At 40.5% G+C, this 22581-nt stretch overlaps 2 protein-coding genes across 2 annotated transcripts in view; one reads left to right on the top strand and one right to left on the bottom strand.

Annotated features, from left to right (window-relative positions):
• The window catches only part of LOC124110380 (protein unc-93 homolog A-like), a 92520-nt gene extending 77717 nt beyond the window's left edge, over nt 1-14803 (bottom strand). The window contains exon 1 of the mRNA XM_048390300.1: nt 12963-14803. Coding sequence (XP_048246257.1) covers nt 12963-13989 — 1027 coding nt within the window. The 5' untranslated portion in view covers nt 13990-14803. The remainder of the gene's footprint in view (nt 1-12962) is intronic.
• A 174-nt stretch (nt 14804-14977) lies between these two features.
• LOC124110377 (UDP-glucose:glycoprotein glucosyltransferase 1-like) overlaps nt 14978-22581 on the top strand; it is a 77214-nt gene continuing 69610 nt past the window's right edge. The window contains exons 1-4 of the mRNA XM_048391288.1: nt 14978-15013; nt 17103-17239; nt 18298-18383; nt 18707-18837. Of these exons, the coding sequence (XP_048247245.1) occupies nt 14996-15013; nt 17103-17239; nt 18298-18383; nt 18707-18837 (372 nt within the window). The 5' untranslated portion in view covers nt 14978-14995. The remainder of the gene's footprint in view (nt 15014-17102; nt 17240-18297; nt 18384-18706; nt 18838-22581) is intronic.

The raw sequence follows: 22581 nt of genomic DNA, 5'->3' as shown, positions 1-22581 counted from the left end.
AAGTTCTCATCAGAATCAACTAACTCTAAAGGGCCATCCCTTACAAGACACAATAAATTATAATGACTATTTATCGGAACTGTTAAAGTAAAAGTCCTCTTAAAACTTTTAACATTTTCTCTTGTATTTAATTTATGATTATATAATCATAATGTTGTCATTCCTAAATTGTGATAAGTGTTTGAAATGGCTACCTGCCCATTATACTGTAGAGGTGTAACAAGAAGGCGGGGTCGTGATACAATATGATCCTGATACTATGGGTGTGATATGATTCATATTCTGATATAGTACTTTTATTTCATAAGTTGATATTCATGGTGAATCACAACCCTGAAACATATAATGTAATATATTGTATGCACGACGATACAGGGGTTATAAATCAATGTATTGTATCGAGGACTTTGTATCGGGATACACTACTGTATTGCTGTATCGTTACACCTGTATTATACGGTGGCTGCTTATTTATTAGCTGGACCAGTAATTAAGTTCTATGCTGACTGTCTGGTAATATTGAGTCTTAGCTTCAGTTGTAAAGGTATGAAAATCTCAAGTCATTAAAGTAAGGGAAGGCCAACAACCTTTAACACCCAATCTTTGTTGTGAGATAGTATTCATGGGATGGCTTCAGGTTCATGTGGCCAGCTACAGACTGAACTTAATGCACTGGCTGTGATGAGGTTTGGAAAGACATGTGTGAAGACATGTACAGGCCCAAGTACCATTATTTCACTCATGTCAGCAGCACCAAATTAACAACTGAGTCAGCGAAAATGATGTTGAATGTTGTAGACAGAAGTATGACAGCTGTATGACAACTATGACTGAGCACTGAACGATCCCACCAACAGACAGTAGAGCAAGGCACACTATCAGCCCAATAACAGCCATAACATGGTCTTCCTCTGTAGTCACCCATCCAAATAGTAGTCCTAATTAGCTGTCATTTCGACCACCCGATCCCTATTAAGAATATTGTACTGGGATCTTTTCCCCCAAGAATTTCCCCAAGGGCAATGATTAAGGACTAGATGGAATTCAGCAGGCGCCTACCACGTTGGTCATGTCTAGTAAAACACTGTGATACCTTCCCCAGTGATACCGTCTTCCTTCTGTACAAACAGTATAGGCACTGTTTCACTTGATAGGATAGAGAGCATATTGTCATATTGAGGCTCTGTGAGTGAATTAGTACATCAGACAGTAGTCAAGGTTGCCTTACAGCCCAATATTAATAATATTTTTATTTGTATATAATTGTTAAAACCAACAAAGAATTTTTCCATTTAGAAATTTTACAAATATTTCCTGCTATAAACTACACTTGACTTGATTCATTGTACCCATTTTGACTGTTTATTAATTCTGATGGGCATTTCTGTTTCGTTTTAACTTTTATTTAGAAGTCTTGAAGCATGTTAAGGATATCTGCTGCTATGGTTTTGTAACCACTGCGCTTCTGGAAGTGTCGTGTATGGGGGTGGGTCGATAATAATAATAATAATAATAAGTCCATTTATACTGTGCCAGATTCCATTCACCAAGTTAATGCTCATGGCGCTACATAGTTTTAGCAAGTAATGAAAGGGGGAATAGAGTTGATAGTGTTGTGTGAAAAGGTGTGTTTTCAGATGAGCCTTAAAGGATGAAAGTGATGGCGATAGCTTAAGATCAGATGGTAGTTTGTTCCATAGCAAGGAAGCGCAGAACTGGAAAGATCTCTGACCAAAGGTTTTGAGACGGGTTTCCGGGACTTGTAACAGGTTCTGAGAGCGGAGAGATCTGGAAGGCTTGTATTTCGGCAGTAGTTCAGTGAGATATAATGGGGCTGTTTCCATGTAGCATTTGTAGGCCAGGGTTAGAATTTTGAATTCAATTCTGGCTTTGAGTGGTAACCAGTGCAGCGACATCAGAGCAGGTGTTACTGGAGTCCATTTTGATGTCTTTGATCTATCACCTACATGAGCCGGGTACGCCAATAATCATAGATTCAAAGTAACAAAGTATAATTCACAACATGCTTTTATTGCTTATGGCAAAGGTGAATGGGAATAGAGCCGCAACATTCCTTAAACTAGGACACCTACACTGCATGCAAACCTGACGGCAGGACCTATGTGTGACATCATCAATGGAATGCTAGCAATACATTTTACTTTTTTATATAGTTCAATACTCCTAACACAGACCTGAGGACATCCCTCAATGAGAGGAAAAAAACAACAAGCAGAAACTCAACTCCCCTTTACATAAAAGAACCCTTAAGTCCTACATTATACAATATTTACAAATACTTATTCCTTAGAAATGACTCTCTAACAACTCTAATCATACTTCTCTGCCTCTTGCACCTTGTCGATCAACAACATCCATAGGGCAAGAAAGAACATTACTCTGGCCTGTCACAAACGTGCCCCACTCAAGGAGTCCTTCATAACAGAAATACTACCAGTCTGATGATAACTGAGAGTATTCACATTCTCGGGGTACCGAGAGCATCTGTATGCCATGAATTTGTTTCAGGTTTATTTCGGAGAGTACTGGAAGGGATGATAGATTATATGTTTGCCACGAAGTCCAGCTGCCTGTCTTGAGTGCAGAAAGTTTCCTCCTGAAACCACACTTAAATGAAGCCTGGAGTCTAAAAATGACCCCCCATATAAGGCTTCTGTAGGTGGGTCATTCTCTAAAAAAGTAACATTTCCTGTCCAAATGAATTTTCTTGAAAACAACTCATAATTCTGTTTTCAGATTACTTGACAATGAAGATATCTATCAGATGTATACAATATTCTGATCAAATTACTGCTATAACCTTATGTTAGCCGGCAAAATACCTTAAATGTGCAGAAATGTGCAGAAACTTGTTGTCCACAAATAAAAAATCAAACTTTCTCAAATTATCTTAAGTCTCTGGGAACAAATACTTTCCAAAGCCCTGGTGATTTATGTAGCATGACATCATGAAAGGTTGATAACAGCAGAAAAGCTGTTGGTTTTCCACTTGGATTCATTATTTTTGGAAACAGTGATCTTGTCCAGAGTAATAGTGTCTGTCCTGTCACCAGATAGTACAAATACAAATAATAATTGCTCCTTTGGTAAGCCAGAAGGCTAAGGTCTTTGCAGGTCTCTTCCTTTCCAGTACTATCATGGCACCATATGCTCAAGCAATTTATATTGGTGCAGTGTCTTCAAAATAAGTGGTTAATGTTGCTTTGATGTGTACTTTTTGTAGGTGTCTGTGCTGTCACCATGCATTTTGGGTTCCGAAATTGTTATTAAAAAAATCAAATATAATGAGTATATTTGACTGTCAGAATGGAACTCAACCAGTGTGCTTTTTTCAGTGCAAGAGAGAAGTTATTGTCCTAAGCTGGCATTATGTCATAGTTTGTCTTTCCTGTCACTGTCTCTGCTGTCACCTTAAAAAAAGAGACAGGACAGACATATTTAGGCGACAGCACAGACATAGAGTGTTCAATAAATGTTTCAACATATATATATTAAAAGACAAAGAAAACATGAATGGTAATGTATTTTGTATGTTTGCTTGTTGCATGAAAATCTGAATATTATTAACATTTGGGTCAATAAACACTGATTACACTGCACAGTAGATCTTTGGTAACAGCACAGACTTTTAATAGTGACAGCACAGACACATTTCAGTGACAGCAAAGACATTTTAGGATTTTTTTTATCATGTTGACACAAATAAAGAACAATTATTCATTTACTCGCATTACTGTTGTACATGATTAAGAAATGTAACATATTTAGCAAATTTAAATGAAAGTAATGTTACATGATCACTTCAAACACCGTGTCTATAAGTGACTGTGACAGCACAGACACTTAACAGTAACAGCACAGACATTTAGTGTTTAATAGAGATCTTGAGAAAGTTTTGTTCAATGTTTCAGTGTCTTTAAAACTCTATCTCTTAGGCTTTTGTTAGTTACAGGAAAAATTGAATTTCCATTAATATTTGGGTCAATAAACACTGATTACACTGCACAGTAGAACTTTGGTAACAGCACTTTTCAGTGACAGCAAAGACATTTAGGATTTTTTTACTAAGTTGACACAAATAATGAACAATTATTCAATTTGCTCGCCCTACTGTTGTACATAATTAAGAAATGTAACATATTTAGCAACTTTAAATGAAAGTAATTTTACATGATCACTTCAAACACCGTGTCTATGCGTGAGGGAAAGAGAGTAGTGGAGGTGGGTGCTGACAGAATGGAGTGTATGAGTGGGGGAAAGAGAGAAGTGGAGGTGTGTGCTGACAGAATGGAGTGTATGAGTGGGGAAAAGAGAGAAGTGGAGGTGTGTGCTGACAGAATGGAGTGTATGAGTCGGGAAAAGAGAGAAGTGGAGGTGTGTGCTGACAGAATGGAGTGTATGAGTCGGGGAATGAGAGAAGTGGAGGTGTGTGCTGACAGAATGGAGTGTATGAGTGGGGGAAAGAAAGAAGTGGAGGTGTGTGCTGACAGAATGGAGTGTATGAGTCGGGGAAAGAGAGAAGTGGAGGTGTGTGCTGACAGAATGGAGTGTATGAGTCGGGGAAAGAGAGAAGTGGAGGTGTGTGCTGACAGAATGGAGTGTATGAGTCGGGGAAAGAGAGAAGTGGAGGTGTGTGCTGACAGAATGGAGTGTATGAGTGGGGGAAAGTGAGAAGTGGAGGTGTGTGCTGACTGAACGGAGTGTATGAGTCGGGAAAAGGGAGAATTGGAGGTGTGTGCTGACAGAATGGAGTGTATGAGTTGGGGAAAGAGAGAAGTGGAGGTGTGTGCTGACAGAATGGAGTGTATGAGTAGGGAAAAGAGGGAAGTGGAGGTGTGTGCCAACAGAATGGAGTGTATGAGTGGGGGAAAGAGAGAAGTGGAGGTGTATGCTGACAGAATGGAGTGTATGAGCGGGGAAAAGAGAGAAGTGGAGGTGTGTGCTGACAGAATGGAGTGTATGAGTTGGGGAAAGAGAGAAGCGGAGGTGTGTGCTGACAGAATGGAGTGTATGAGTAGGGGAAAGAGAGAAGTGGAGTAGTGTGCTGACAGAATGGAGTGTATGAGTGGGGGAAAGAGAGAAGTGGAGGTGTGTGCTGACAGAATGGAGTGTATGAGTGGGGGAAAGAGAGAAGTGGAGGTGTGTGCTGACAGAATGGAGTGTATGAGTCAGGGAAAGAGAGAAGTGGAGGTGTGTGCTGACAGAATGGAGTATATGAGTTGGGGAAAAGAGAGAAGTGGAGGTGTGTGCTGACAGAATGGAGTGTATGAGTAGGGAAAAGAGAGAAGTGGAGGTGTGTGCTGACAGAATGGAGTGTATGAGTGGGGGAAAGAGAGAAGTGGAGGTGTGTGCTGACAGAATGGAGTGTATGAGTGGGGAAAAGAGAGAAGTGGAGGTGTGTGCTGACAGAATGGAGTGTATGAGTCGGGGAAAGAGAGAAGTGGAGGTGTGTGCTGACAGAATGGAGTGTATGAGTGGGGAAAAGAGAGAAGTGGAGGTGTGTGCTGACAGAATGGAGTGTATGAGTGGGGAAAAGAGAGAAGTGGAGGTGTGTGCTGACAGAATGGAGTGTATGAGTCGGGGAAAGAAAGAAGTGGAGGTGTGTGCTGACAGAATGGAGTGTATGAGTGGGGGAATGAGAGAAGTGGAGGTGTGTGCTGACAGAATGGAGTGTTTGAGTGGGGGAACATGGGGGAATGAGAGTAGTGGAGGTGTGTGCTGACAGAATGGAGTGTATGAGTGGGGGAAAGAGAGAAGTGGAGGTGTGTGCTGACAGAATGGAGTGTATGAGTAGGGAAAAGAGAGAAGTGGAGGTGTGTGCTGACAGAATGGAGTGTATGAGTGGGGGAAAGAGAGAAGTGGAGGTGTGTGCTGACAGAATGGAGTGTATGAGTCGGAAAAAAGAGAAGTGGAGGTGTGTGCTGACAGAATGGAGTGTATGAGTCGGGGAAAGAGAGAAGTGGAGGTGTGTGCTGACAGAATGGAGTGTATGAGTCGGGGAAAGAGAGAAGTGGAGGTGTGTGCTGACAGAATGGAGTGTATGAGTCGGGGAAAGAAAGAAGTGGAGGTGTGTGCTGACAGAATGGAGTGTATGAGTGGGGGAAAGAGAGAAGTGGAGGTGTGTGCTGACAGAATGGAGTGTATGAGTGGGGGGAAGAGAGAAGTGGAGGTGTGTGCTGACAGAATGGAGTGTATGAGTGGGGGAAAGAGAGAAGTGGAGGTGTGTGCTGACAGAATGGAGTGTATGAGTGGGGAAAAGAAAGAAGTGGAGGTGTGTGCTGACAGAATGGAGTGTATGAGTCGGGGGAAAGAGAGAAGTGGAGGTGTGTGCTGACAGAATGGAGTGTATGAGTCGGGAAAAGAGAGAAGTGGAGGTGTGTGCTGACAGAATGGAGTGTATGAGTTGGGGAAAGAGAGAAGTGGAGGTGTGTGCTGACAGAATGGAGTGTATGAGTGGGGAAAAGAGAGAAGTGGAGGTGTGTGCTGACAGAATGGAGTGTATGAGTGGGGAAAAGAGAGAAGTGGAGGTGTGTGCTGACAGAATGGAGTGTATGAGTCGGGGAAAGAAAGAAGTGGAGGTGTGTGCTGACAGAATGGAGTGTATGAGTGGGGGAATGAGAGAAGTGGAGGTGTGTGCTGACAGAATGGAGTGTTTGAGTGGGGGAACATGGGGGAATGAGAGTAGTGGAGGTGTGTGCTGACAGAATGGAGAGTCTGAATGATGATGAAATTCACCAAAAGACAAGTAAGGAAATGGTACAAAGTTCAGACGAGAATAAGATGGAAAGACAAAAGGAAATACACCAGCCAGTTGATACAAATGAATGCCCCGGGAAATTTGTTGTCATTGTGTATAACATATCATATCCTGGTTATGTTGAAGATATAGAGCTAGGTGAAGTTTTTGTGGAATATATTCATAAAGCGGGAAAGCACGGGAATGCAAATTGTTTCTTCTGGCCATGCAAACTTAAAGACAAATGCTGGTACCAATTTGAGGACATAGTTAGCTTTGTACCAGAGCCTTCCAAAATATCACTGTCCTCTGACTATTGTGTTGAGTCTTCTTTGTGGGAAGATATGTTGGTAACAATTCATGGCAAACAATAACCTGTGTTTATATGTGCACATGAATGAGGTCAAGAATGATTTACTGAATGTTATCATATAATGCTATCATTTGGTAAAAGTGCAAATATGTTATCAGACTTTGTCTGTGCTGTTACTGTTGAAAGTTTTGAAAGTTGACTATTCTCGTTTCCTTACAGCTTTTTGCTTGGAATAAGCAACAATAACCTCAAAAAGTGCCATTAAGGTTGTTGGTAGAGTTTCTGATCAAGTTCTATTTTTGAGATGAGCAATTCCACATAAGATTGGTTTATGAATTTTTGCTTGTCTGTGCTGTTACCAAACCTCACATTTTTATCTAATTAATGTCACATACAAAATACACCTAACACTTTGATATGCACATTCATTGAGTTTCCCTTTTTTTGACTACCTTTACTTCTGAAACACAGAACACAGAAATAGTTATTATAGTTTTGGCAATTACAAAATATTTTGTCTTTCCTGTTACCGTGTTGTCTGCCCTGTTACCGTGAATGTCTTTCCTGTCACCAGGTTTCTGCCATCTCAAAAGTTATAATTGGTTCAACTCTGCTGACAAAAATATATATAATTCATAAAATGAGTGTAATAACTATTATTACCTTATAGAATAATGGTAGTTCCTTTTCAGTGTAAGCAGTAGACAAGTTTATCATACATCTTTTTGCAAATAATTCCATTGTATGCATATATTTACAGTCTAATAATTTAGTAAAGCCAATAAATGAAATTTTGGTATTTGAACTATGCCAAAATGCAACAACCATATCATAAATTTAATTCATTTTAGATTTATGTTCGGTGACAAAAACTGAATTTTATGCACGGTAACAGCACAGACATTTGGTACAGAGATGCCAAAAATAGTTTTCTGCAAAAAGGAAAATAAGACATATTAAGCCTGCATACTTTACACTTGTATTCAGTATTTGTTATGTTGTTTATCTGCTCAACAAAAACATTTCAAAAATGAATTCTGATTTGTTGATTTTTCATAGGCCAAAATGTTACTTTTTTAGAGAATGACCCAGGTGCGAAGATGTAAGAAGCCCGTGTTCTCTGTGTGGCCCATCACCAACTCTGTGTGGCCATATACACACATAGAGAAACAACTGGTAATCAACTCCTGAATTAACTTCTCTTACAAGATTCTGACATATCAAAAGACGTGTATGATCCTGACTACATATGACGACCCTATCAGATTACAACACTAATGAGAACAGCATTAATTTTCTGTTACTAAATTGTAGCCTAGTAATATCCCAACAGTACATGGATAGAAGTTTTCCTGTAATTGAATATTTTAATCACCACTCCCTAAAAATCAAACAGAAATTTGGAAAAGAAATCCTATTTCAATCTCTCACCAATCTCATTAAGCAATGACACTAGGTGGTTTAATTATTTCTCCTAACAACAGATTGAAGGGACTGGCAGCTTTAATTTAGCATAGTTCTCATTTCTTGGACTTGCTAGAAATAATCAATAACTTAAATACTGAGACTGACATTCCACTCACAGATACCAATGTTTGTAAAGCCCCACATGGGACTTGGTCTGGCAGGGCTCATTCAGTTGTGTGTCTACTGTACTGACACCTCCTGCAGACTCCACACACCCCTCACACATGCAGCTGCCTGTCTACTGACTCCACACAACCCTCACACACATGCAGCTGCCTGTCTACTGACTCCACACAACCCTCACACACATGCAGCTGCCTGTCTACTGACTCCACACAACCCTCACACACATGCAGCTGCCTGTCTACTGACTCCAAACAACCCTCACACACATGCAGCTGCCTGTCTACTGACTCCACACATCCCTCCCTCACACACACATGTAGCTGCCTGTCTATTGACTCCACACACCCCTCACTCAAACATGCAGCTGACTGTCTACTGACTCCACACAACCCTCACACACATGCAGCTGCCTGTCTACTGACTCCACACCCTCACTCACTCACATGCAGCTGCCTGTCTACTGACTCCACACCCTCACTCACACACATGCAGCTGCCTGTCTACTGACTCAACACACCCCTCACTCACACATGCTGCTGTGAGGGTTGCCTGTCTACTGACTCCACACCCCTCACTCACACATGCAGCTGCCTGTCTACTGATTCCACACCCCTCACTCACACATGCAGCTGCCTGTCTACTGACTCCACACAACCCTCACACACATGCAGCTGCCTGTCTACTGACTCCAAACAACCCTCACACACATGCAGCTGCCTGTCTACTGACTCCAAACAACCCTCACACACATGCAGCTGCCTGTCTACTGACTCCACACATCCCTCCCTCACACACACATGTAGCTGCCTGTCTATTGACTCCACACACCCCGCACTCAAACATGCAGCTGTCTGTCTACTGATTCCACACAACCCTCACATGCAGCTGCCTGTCTACTGACTCCACACCCTCACTCACTCACATGCAGCTGCCTGTCTACTGACTCCACACCCTCACTCACACACATGCAGCTGCCTGTCAGAATAAATCTGTTATACCTGCCACAAGCAAGTCAGGCTGCACGTGCATTTCTGAGAGGCAGAATGAATATCTTATACCCCGCTTCAATGCAAAATGCTGCACTTTTTCCGAGTCAATGGAAGTCACATGACATAGCGCAAGCTGACCTAAGCTCAGTCAAATAGCTGTTTTCTATCAATTTTGAAATTGTTTGAATTCCTTTACAATGTCATTTCAAAACATGTAAATTTAGATAAATTTGTTGCTGCAGGATCACTCGGGGTACATGGGTTTTATGCATCCCTCAACAAACATAAAACCCAAGTGATCCTGCTACAACTTATAATAAGGTCCCCCAAATTTAAGCAACGTTTTCCTCCTATACGGTACATACATTGTACATCACCTGAAGGTGATGCTGGGGCCATGTACATTGTCCACTGTTAGTATCCAACAAGTGACTAACATATATATTGAAGCGTGAATATGATGATATTTGGTACCAAATGAAAAATATCATTTTTGGAATTATTAAAACACGGCAAAGACCAAAACGTGACAACCATGTGAAACGTGTGTGAATGTTTCAGGGGGTATTACAAATGACCCAAGTGGACCCCCATCCCCCTCTCACACAGGTAGAACAAACCTGGCTGGTACTGGGTGCTAGGCTGCATACATCATGTGTACTAGCAGCAACCTGAATGTAAGGTTCTCCAGTGGCCCTCTACTTTCCCAAATTTGAAACCGACTGAACACCCATTGAATGTGTTGGACAGCAGTGTATAACAGCATCATCATGATACATACACTACTCTCATTTCCTTCTTTGGCAGGAGGTGTCGGTTAGTACTGTTATGATGCTAATGGTGAACACACAAGATGCTGAGTTCTCTTGACTTTACCCTTTGTTAGTACTCACACCAATAATCTGGTTGTCAATCAATTCATGGGGAGTAAACTAACATGGTGCATGGATGACTCAGGCAACTATGTATTAGGAAATAACAATAATGTTTGTACTTATATTGCACTAGACTCCATGCACAATGTGCATACTTAAAGTGTGAACATTAACATCCCAGTCAGTAGATCAGTGTGCACTCAACTGTCATTCTAAGTTCCCTGGGGAGTATACAACCCAAGCTGCCTGCGAGGCACTAGGAGGTTAACAGCCACATTACCATCTCATTTTTCACCCACCGGGTACATGGGTAATACTTAGAAAAATACACAAGCCACTAGGAATTATGAAATATCTGTCTTGAGTGAGGTGCTTACAGCATTCATTTATGTGGGATGGACAGTCATTTTAAGAATGTAAGTGAAGAAAAACATGAAATGTCAAACTATATTTCCACTTAAGTCAACCTATTGTTCTGACGATGTAATGTTATCTATTTGCGACTTCATAAATGATGGTCTACATCATATTTTACTGAACAATGAAGAAAGATGGCATTGCGTTGCTTCAACTGAGTAAACGACACATGTGAAATTATCTGAAAGTTCCTACATTCTACTTTCTTCATGGGTAATAAATCTGTGCATCAAAACAGTAAGGCTTTAATCAAAGGATTCGAGGACAAACCATGTTACCAATGCAGAAGTTTGATATTGCAGAAGTTTGCATATTTTCTGTGCCAGAGCCACACTGAATGACCTTGATCTTTAAGTTTGGATCCCTGTACTTGCCAGCAAATGTATCAGATGTCCTCCAGTTGTAATTTAACATTCTATTGCTATCTGTAGACAAGCACTGGCATTTACATGAGCATTTTCAGTACATGAAAAACTGTACATGAGTATAGATTACCTGTTAGAGACTGTTGTACTACACACATAAGACATGTCATGCACATGACATACAACACGTCTACACGGTCTCACATATGTCATGCATGTCATCCAACACAGCTACAGCTACCACGGAGGCTAGGACACACCAAATAAATGATAGCTGAAAGAAAACACAAACTTGAATTCAAGGAGAGCTGAAATGGAGGTGACAATACAAATAAGCACAAGAATTGACACTTCCAATTAGAATTACGTGTCTAGAAATTAATTTCAAATATTTACCCAAATTGCTCCTTTTCCAATGTTTAAAAAACACACGTAACGGGTAATATAAAAGCTTAATGAACACCTGTTTAATGCTGAATTAACAATATCTATATATTTGAAATGTCAGTCTCTGCAACATGCAAATCAATAAATATATAAATCCTTATGAGAAACAAGCTACACATAATTAACTTAGATACTAGTACATGTTGTTTTGCATGTCATGATTCTCATTCATGCCTTGCTCATTTCAAGATGAGGACTTCAACGTGTTCAAGTTTATATCAGATATCAACCACTTATTGTAAAGAGAAAGATATGTTGTAAACATGTGATCACTTTCATTAAAATCCTTTTGCTGTAAGAAAAGAACATGCAGGCTGTTGTAAGTTACAGTGAGAAAGGGTATATGGAAACTAAACCCATTGGACTCATTGATTATCTTGTCTTCTGCCATCTATCTGTTCACTGTTACAAAACAGGATGTGAATAAAGTGCATGAAAAAATAATCTTTGAAATGTTGTCTTTAGTGTTTAAGTGCCTGTACTTTTTTCATTGTTGTAATGGTTGGATTTCAACTTAATTTGACCTGTAGCTATATATTATAGCTATATGAATATATATTATACATCACCAAACAGCTTCATTGACTTTACAACAAGCGATAGAGACAACAAATTCAGTGATCATGGTGATGAGAATTAGTTTATTCAAGTATCAGCTCAAGTACCTCAAGTATCATGCATCCAACAGCACCTAAAATAACAAATGTAGCATATTGCATGGTCTGTATTCAGATGAAAGCCAGTTTTGTCTGGCTTTGATATCTTTCTGAGAATATCAGGAGAATGAAGGTATTATTGCTTCTTAAAATAGTTCATGTGTTAATGTACACAGTTTTTGCAAATTCATGTAAATTCTTTCTTAATAAACACAGCACTGATCACTTCCGTTGACTATCAATGAAAGCTGTTGATTTCAAATATATTATTTGTTAATATCCCCAGTTTCTTGCTTTGGTGCAAAACAATGAAATTAACCCTGAGAAGCTGCACAGGAAATGTAACTAAAAACAAAATATCATGCTTGGCCATGTAATAGCTGAACACACACAAGGCAAAAACATGCAATCTTAATGTAGGATGCATAGATTTCTCAAAAGAGCATGTTGAGTAAAAAATGGCAGTTTGTTCAAAACAAGTTACATGCACAGGGAACATGAAATACAAATTTAGAGAAATTCAAATATGAAATGTCAGCCTGCAACTTACCCATCAATTTATTCGTTTGACATCGATGTAACACGCCACAGTCTTGAATCTTTACCTCAATGAACATGGACGTATTTCCAAAATTTCCAAAACTTGACACTGGTTTTGGTTTTTGACCAATCAGTATGGAAGATATAAGATTTCCCCATATGTGCGTTGTCTGAAAGCATGCTAAGAAAATTCCATGAAAACGAAACATTTCATGCTCCAAAAGGTCTTTTGTAACCCTTGCCGAATCAAATGCTAATTTCAAGACGTATGAAATCTCTGCAGTCCAGAGAATACCTTGGCCTAGTCCAGCAAACAGTGCAGTTGGAATCAAGGTGTAAAATCGGGGATAGAAATTAGCTCCAAACCAGATGAGATAACACAACATTCCCAGTGCTAATGACCACTTGGCTGAGAAAATGTTGATCACTACAGGTGCTAATAAACATGTGAGAACTGTTGTTCCATGAACACAACTCATTGTAATAATTCCTAAATTTGAAGCAGTGTTGACGGATGACTGAAGATTCTGAATGGCTCGAAATGAAGAGAATATTAGAATGAAACTTGCACATAGAACAATCAGGTTCTTCTTAAAAGTGAACATTATTATTGATGGAATGCTGCTGCCTTGTTCACTTGAACTAGGTGTGGGCTCTTCAGGGTCCTCATAGGTTTCTGGTGATTTAGAGTTTTCTTCAATTACCACCTCCTTAACATTATGCTTTTGACATACATGATTCTGCACTCTACTGTCATTTCCAACATGGTTCCGATTTTCATTAATAACATTATCCAATTCAATTTCATCCATTTTTCGAGTTGCCTTTATATAACTTGCTTTCCTCTTTTTTCGCATCATATCATCTATGAAGTCTTCTGATTGTTCGGCAATGTCAGTTTCTCTTCTCGTGGCATACCTGTAACTTTCACTCCTTTGGCGGCTACACTGTGTTGCAAAAGTGTAACTTGGCCGCCTTGGACGATAAAGGCCAAAACCCATTCCAAGACCACTGAAATCCCAAGGCGTTAGTGACATTTTGTATGATCTAACTGAATGATACAATATTGATGATACTGTATAAACCCTGTAAGTTAGTCAGATATTCAAGATCAAACATATATTCTTGATCTGACAGTTATGATAATGTACACATTGACATGTAACATATCAGTACATTTAGTCAAGATAATAGTATCAGTGATTCACAAACTGAATAGCTGAATAATCCAATTACTCTTCATCCAGCATTAATCCTTGGCTGTGGCATGTTATCATTCACACACAGCAACCAAAAAGAAATGAGTCCATGACACCGGTCGTCTGAAGATCCATGATAGTTATGGGAACAATAGTGTCGGTTTTAAGTCTTATTCTCCTGGTATAATCATTCCGTGATTGAAAAAGGGAGGATGAAAATTAACAAATCCCTCCTCTGAATTCAGCTCATGTTGTGTATAGCGTCCGACCAACAGATTCCCGGCTAAATAGTCGCCACAATTACCTTTATATTGGTGGCTATTGCGCCAAGCGCCATCGATCGATTCTACCCAGCGTAGTTGCCGCGGCCATGCAGTCAGTCTGTTTTTCAGTCGTCACGTTATGCGGTTCTGGCTCTGCACTGGCTGAAGGCTGCTGGCAAGCACATTCTGACAGCAAGTTCACTGTTGGTTTTCACCTATAACATCTGACTGACACTCAAAATAAGTGCACTTTTATAATGTTGAAATGATTGCAGGTGCGATACCATTCATTGCCAGAGTTCTACCGTTTCAGAAACACCACACAGACACACAAGCGTGTAGATCAGTGATTTTGACAGCAAATCGAATTTGCATTGCATTGCAGACGATTCTCTTCCGGGTTATAGTCTCGCAGTCAATAGGATTAAACCTTAATAGACACACTACCAAATAACGTTATCATAGGAAATATGGTGAACAACATTTTAATTATACAATTCGATAACTTTAGTGAATTAAGTTGTTGAAAAATTATCCAATGAAAACCGTCCACATTGAATATGTTTGTGCTGATCTACAATATGGCTGCGTCCAGGAAGGTTCGTGCCGTTATTATGTTTATTCTAGTTTGGTCACAGTAAAAATACATGTCGTATTGTTCCAGATCAAAATTGAAACAATAAATTTGGTGTTCTTTTTAACTGAATTTGGTATCTATTCAAATATTTGAATTTATATCCAATACTAGCAAGAAATCACTTGGAAGCGCTTGTAAACGACACGTTGCATTTCAGATCGAAATCATGATTGGCAGCATATAAATAATCATTTTCATTGACAAGCATAACACACAATCAACTAAGTCGCAGAGACGTACCACACCCCGCTCCCACATAACTTGTAATGACTTATGTTTGCGGGTGCAGAAGAAACTAGCCCTAGACAATGTGGAGAAAATGGCCCAAATTTGTGTGAAAGTGGACCCAAATTTTGGAGAAAATAGATCCAAGTTTTGAAGAAACAAAACTTGTGCAAATCAGTTGTAATTAAGTTTATTTATTGTGGAGCTATTCTGCACGGATCCTGTGTACCATGGTCTATCCAAATGTCACATGGTCTCCATATCCAGCTCCACATGTTATTATTGTGTGGATTTCGGAAATCCCTCAGTGCATCATGTCCTGAGATACAAGTTCACATAGTTTGTGAATCCTTCCCTGACAAGAGCCACAGAATAAAGTCTGCTGATTTCTCTTCACATCTTCTGACACGAAACGCAATAAACAATCCTTCATTTTAGCTGTCATCAGGCTGGTTGCAGGTATATTTACCCAGATCCAGGATTCTTCTCATTTCTCCAGAAGTTCTCCTCAAGCATTGTAATTGTGTTGTAACAAAACAACATACATATGACCGTCTCTCTAAATTCGTCTCTTCGGTAATCCTCACTTATCCAGTTTGTGCCATTGTCTCTGGTCTCTCTGGCCTTGTTTGTGACAATGGTTACTGAGTACTACTAATTGCAAAATAACAATAATGTCGGAGTTGAGAAACAGGTCCCATGTATTAATTCTATAAATGAAATCACTTTTAGTTAATTCCAAATTTGTTCTCCAAATTAAGTAAGCAACCCTACAAGCCCCACCTTGGTTGCCTCACCTTTTCGGACATACCCTTTTTCGACCAAACACTAAATGGCCTGGCGGACCTGTGCGCAAATACGCATATGTCGAAAAACGCATGTTAAATTCCTAATTTAAGTAAGTTAGTTTTGTGTGGGTCCATTTTCTCCAAAATTTGTGACCCATTTTCACAAAAATTAGGACCATTTTCTCCATATTGTCAGGGGCCATTTTGTCTATAATCCATGTTTGCACTTACGATAAGCATGAGGTAATAGGGACTTAAGTTCTGATTGAGGATCAACACAAGTAAGTTAACTTATTGATAAGTCACATACAATAATGAACTGAACAATGGAATACACTGTAATCATGATCATAATGATATTACATTCTTGATTGGGACACAGCATATATCTCAATCTGAATGATGTTTTAGACTTTTTATGAATCACTCAGTCTTGTCACATCAGTGCATCAGATTTGGATATGAGGTTTTTGGTTCTTTTGTTACCATGGTTCTTAGTTCACACATGCATTCATACTGGATCCCCAATCCACTATGTTTGAACTTTTTATATATATGTCTAAGAAGAAATAGATGTGTATTTTTTAGAAATTGTGGGTCAAAGCTAACAATTCATAGCATAAATAAAAAAACGTAACTAGATAAAATATTTCAGCACCCAATTGTATGCTTCAATATATAACTTTAAATTAGATATTAAAGGAAGAACCCTGTGCAATGGCAGAAGGTATCTGGCATAACCCATTCTTGCCATTCGAGCTGCTACTGTTGAGTTATCTCAAGCATATCTACAGCAGCCATCTAATTAACCATGTTGACTGTGGTGGCCCTCAGATAATCTACTGAAGCCCTTTGGTAACAGAGACATTTATTTCTTTTACAAGTCTAAAACTTGTGAGAGAATATGTAAATATTTGCAGAACTAGATGGAACATATTTCTCATCTGAGACATATAGGAGAAGTGTTAAAGCCACTGGACAATCAAGGTCTCCTTTAAAGATTGTGTACATGAAATGTATGGTGTGATTGCCTTGTAGGTGGATGGTACCATGTTGGCAGCAGTGATTGTGCTGTGTTCACTGGCTACACTGACACCTGTCAGCGCCAAGTCCAAGTATATCAGCATCTCCTTGGAGAGTAAATGGAAACACACACCCATTCTCCTTGAAGCAAGGTGGGAAGTTGAAAATATGAATGTTAATATCATTTTTATGTTTGGTTATCACTTCATATGTTAAATAAGTTACTATTATAAAAAAGTGAATTTTACATATAAATCAGGCTACTCATGCTAATGATTACTTGAATAATACTAATACTTTTTTATTCTACTTATTCAATTGTAAATTTATTAATTTTCACATAACTACACTATTGGGAACACCACTATTGAATGAAAAGTAACAAATAGTTCAATGTGTTGTGTGCTGCTGACTCATAATGATACACTTGACCCTGAAGTGCCCAACATGCCGTTATTAAAGAATGTATCCTTGTGCATCTAGATAATCGATATTAGTAGCATCTGATTTGAGCTACAAGTCTGAACTGCTGAAACCAGTGTCTCTTTAAGTCTAGCTGTTATCAGACTATATGTTCAGATTAAGATTGACTGAAAATTGTTTTGGCACTGACCAACTGACATTATCAATGTGATATTGTCCAAGACATTAAAGCCATATTTCTGCTACACATAGGTATGTGCACACTGTAAATCCACATAACTCCGTAAATAGTAAACATATTGAAGTCAGTTGAATACTGGTTATTTAATGATTAACAGAAAAAAATGTAGACAAATACAAAATCATTAACATTGATCAGTTCAATAATGCAACACAAGCCCCGCCCTTCCTGTGATCAGCAAATCAGGAAAAAGTATGTTTGTGGGCATGGACTATTTATGTATTTTCAGTTTATAGAAACAGAAACCCAAAAGACTTTGCTTGGATTTCTAATGACAGGCCTCACAATCACTTGCAATATATTTTTTTATTGGTGAAGTATCTTTAGCATTTAATTCAATCATTGAAACTGCATCACACATTATTCTTGATAGTTTGTTCCCAGTTAGTTTCAACACATAAATGTTTATTATGCTTATCTGCTCATGTAATCCTCATTGTAACTACTTCATGCATGAAGTGTACTTATAACTCATGTTAGTGTACTTAATATATACGTTATGTCTGCATATTTATTTATTCTTTTATGGTTATATTCTACTTCCAGTGAAGGCATTGCTAAAGAGTCAAGTGACTACTTTTGGACTTTTATCAATGATTTGTCAAATCTTGGTACCAAAAATGTCAAAGGAGGTAAGAAAAGTTGTCACAAATTATATTGCATACAATAATCAGCTTTCTTCCCATATTCACTGTCAAAATTGTGAATCAGAAGGTGACACAGCATGTAGATGTTTCAAACAGGTGGAAAAAGCCAAACATGATGACGACCATAGGAAATAGGCACAGCTCGAGGAGATGGGAACTAATCAACACGCTGAAAGTTAGAATATTTGATGGCCTGAGCTTTAAGACAATCTAAGAATTTAAGGAAGTATGTCTGACAACTAACATGCCTAATTGATTGTACATAGTGGTTTATGAGAGATTACTTGATGACACTCACTGTGTTGCAGAGACAGACGAGTCGCAGTACCACCTGATACAGAAGCTGGCCAGCAAGGTGTTATCTCCCTTGCAGCTCAATCTGCTCAGATTCACTCTTGCATTACGAGCTCACTCGCCAACCATACAGATGTACCAGCAGGTAACACTACAGCGTGCCAGCCCAATCTGTAGGAATAAAATCTAAATCAAAGTCTGAGTAGGAACTCATGCTGTCCACTACTGATTGTCAACAATCAAGTCTAAACCAGACAGCATGAGTAGGAGGAGTTTTATTTATTTGCCGATAAGTCTGTCCACTATTGGTTTGTCTGGTCCAGACTTGATTGTTGACAACTTGCTGATAAGACTGTCCACTACTGGTTTTTCTGGTCCAGACTTGATTGTTGACAACTTGCCGATAAGGAGCTGTCCACTACTGGTTTGTCAGGTCCAGACTTGATTTTTGACAACTTGCCGATAAGGGGCTGTCCACTACTGGTTTGTCTGGTCCAGACTTGATTGTTGACAACTTGCCGATAAGGGGCTGTCCACTACTGGTTTGTCTGGTCCAGACCTGATTGTTGACAACTTGCCGATAAGACTGTCCACTACTGGTTTGTCTGGTCCAGACTTGATTGTTGACAGCTTGCCGATAAGGGGCTGTCCACTACTGGTTTGTCAGGTCCAGACCTGAGTGTTGACAACTTGCCGATAAGGGGCTGTCCACTTCTGGTTTGTCTGGTCCAGACTTGATTGTTGACAACTTGCCGATAAGGGGCTGTCCACTACTGGTTTGTCAGGTCCAGACTTGATTGTTGACAACTTGCCGATAAGGAGCTGTCCACTACTGGTTTGTCTGGTCCAGACTTGATTGTTGACAACTTGCCGATAAGGGGCTGTCCACTACTGGTTTGTCAGGTCCAGACTTGATTGTTGACAACTTGCCGATAAGGAGCTGTCCACTACTGGTTTGTCTTGTCCAGACTTGATTGTTGACAACTTGCCGATAAGGGGCTGTCCACTACTGGTTTATCTGGTCCAGACTTGATTGTTGACAACTTGCCGATAAGGAGCTGTCCACTACTGGTTTGTCAGGTCCAGACTTGATTGTTGACAACTTGCCGATAAGGGGCTGTCCACTTCTGGTTTGTCAGGTCCAAACTTGATTGTTGACAACTTGCCGATAAGGAGCTGTCCACTACTGGTTTGTCAGGTCCAGACTTGATTGTTGACAACTTGCCGATAAGGAGCTGTCCACTACTGGTTTGTCAGGTCCAGACTTGATTGTTGACAACTTGCCGATAAGGGGCTGTCCACTTCTGGTTTGTCAGGTCCAAACTTGATTGTTGACAACTTGCCGATAAGGAGCTGTCCACTACTGGTTTGTCTGGTCCAGACTTGATTGTTGACAACTTGCCGATAAGGAGCTGTCCACTACTGGTTTGTCAGGTCCAGACTTGATTGTTGACAACTTGCCGATAAGGGGCTGTCCACTTCTGGTTTGTCTGGTCCAGACTTGATTGTTGACAACTTGCCGATAATTGGCTGTCCACTTCTGGTTTGTCTGGTCCAGACTTGATTGTTGACAACTTGCCGATAAGGGGCTGTCCACTTCTGGTTTGTCTGGTCCAGACTTGATTGTTGACAACTTGCCGATAAGGGGCTGTCCACTTCTGGTTTGTCAGGTCCAAACTTGATTGTTGACAACTTGCCGATAATTGGCTGTCCACTTCTGGTTTGTCTGGTCCAGACTTGATTGTTGACAACTTGCCGATAAGGGGCTGTCCACTTCTGGTTTGTCTGGTCCAGACTTGATTGTTGACAACTTACCAATAAGGGGCTGTCCACTACTGGTTTGTCTGGTCCAGACCTGATTGTTGACGACTTGCCGATAAAGGGCTGTCCACTACTGGTTAATCTGGTCCAGACTTGATTGTTGACAAATTGCCGATAAGGAGCTGTCCAGTACTGGTTTCTCAGGTCCAGACTTGATTGTTGACAACTTGCCGATAAGGGACTGTCCACTACTGGTTTGTCTGGTCCAGACTTGATTGTTGACAACTTGCCGATAAGACTGTCCACTACTGGTTTGTCTGGTCCAGACTTGATTGTTGACAGCTTGCCTATAAGGAGCTGTCCACTACTGGTTTGTCAGGTCCAGACTTGATTGTTGACAACTTGCCGATAAGGGGCTGTCCACTTCTGGTTTGTCTGGTCCAGACTTGATTGTTGACAACTTGCCGATAAGGGTCCAGACCTGATTATTGACAACTTGCCAATAAGGGGCTGTCCACTACTGGTTTGTCTGGTCCAGACTTGATTGTTGACAACTTGCCAATAAGGAGCTGTCCACTACTGGTTTGTCAGGTCCAGACTTGATTGTTGACAACTTGCCGATAAGGGGCTGTCCACTACTGGTTTGTCTGGTCCAGACTTGATTGTTGACAACTTGCCGATAAGGGGCTGTCCACTACTGGTTTGTCTGGTCCAGACTTGATTGTTGACAACTTGCCGATAAGGGGCTGTCCACTTCTGGTTTGTCAGGTCCAGACTTGATTGTTGACAACTTGCCGATAAGGAGCTGTCCCCTTCTGGTTTGTCTGGTCCAGACTTGATTGTTGACAACTTGCCGATAAGGGGCTGTCCACTACTGGTTTGTCTGGTCCAGACCTGATTGTTGACAACTTGCCGATAAAGGGCTGTCCACTTCTGGTTTGTCTGGTCCAGACTTGATTGTTGACAACTTGCCGATAAGGGGCTGTTCCTTTCTGGTTTGTCTGGTCCAGACCTGATTGTTGACAACTTGCCAATAAGGGGCTGTCCACTACTGGTTTGTCTGGTCCAGACTTGATTGTTGACAACTTGCCGATAAGGGGCTGTCCACTTCTGGTTTGTCTGGTCCAGACTTGATTGTTGACAACTTGCCGATAAGGAGCTGTCCACTTCTGGTTTGTCTGGTCCAGACTTGATTGTTGACAACTTGCCGATAAGGAGCTGTCCACTACTGGTTTGTCAGGTCCAGACTTGATTGTTGACAACTTGCCGATAATTGGCTGTCCACTTCTGGTTTGTCTGGTCCAGACTTGATTGTTGACAACTTGCCGATAAGGGGCTGTCCACTTCTGGTTTGTCTGGTCCAGACTTGATTGTTGACAACTTGCCGATAAGGGGCTGTCCACTTCTGGTTTGTCTGGTCCAGACTTGATTGTTGACAACTTACCGATAAGGGGCTGTCCACTACTGGTTTGTCTGGTCCAGACCTGATTGTTGACAACTTGTCGATAAAGGGCTGTCCACTACTGGTTAATCTGGTCCAGACTTGATTGTTGACAAATTGCCGATAAGGAGCTGTCCACTACTGGTTTGACTGGTCCAGACTTGATTGTTGACAACTTGCCGATAAGGGACTGTCCACTACTGGTTTGTCTTGTCCAGACTTGATTGTTGACAACTTGCCGATAAGACTGTCCACTACTGGTTTGTCTGGTCCAGACTTGATTGTTGACAGCTTGCCTATAAGGAGCTGTCCACTACTGGTTTGTCAGGTCCAGACTTGATTGTTGACAACTTGCCGATAAGGGGCTGTCCACTTCTGGTTTGTCTGGTCCAGACTTGATTGTTGACAACTTGCCGATAAGGGTCCAGACCTGATTATTGACAACTTGCCAATAAGGGGCTGTCCACTACTGGTTTGTCTGGTCCAGACTTGATTGTTGACAACTTGCCAATAAGGAGCTGTCCACTACTGGTTTGTCAGGTCCAGACTTGATTGTTGACAACTTGCCGATAAGGGGATGTCCACTACTGGTTTGTCTGGTCCAGACTTGATTGTTGACAACTTGCCGATAAGGGGCTGTCCACTACTGGTTTGTCTGGTCCAGACTTGATTGTTGACAACTTGCCG

Source organism: Haliotis rufescens, unplaced genomic scaffold (assembly GCF_023055435.1).
Source record: "Haliotis rufescens isolate VD_foot unplaced genomic scaffold, xgHalRufe1.0.p SCAF_9, whole genome shotgun sequence".
Lineage (NCBI taxonomy): Eukaryota > Metazoa > Mollusca > Gastropoda > Lepetellida > Haliotidae > Haliotis > Haliotis rufescens.
This window is presented reverse-complemented; position numbering and strand designations above follow the sequence as displayed.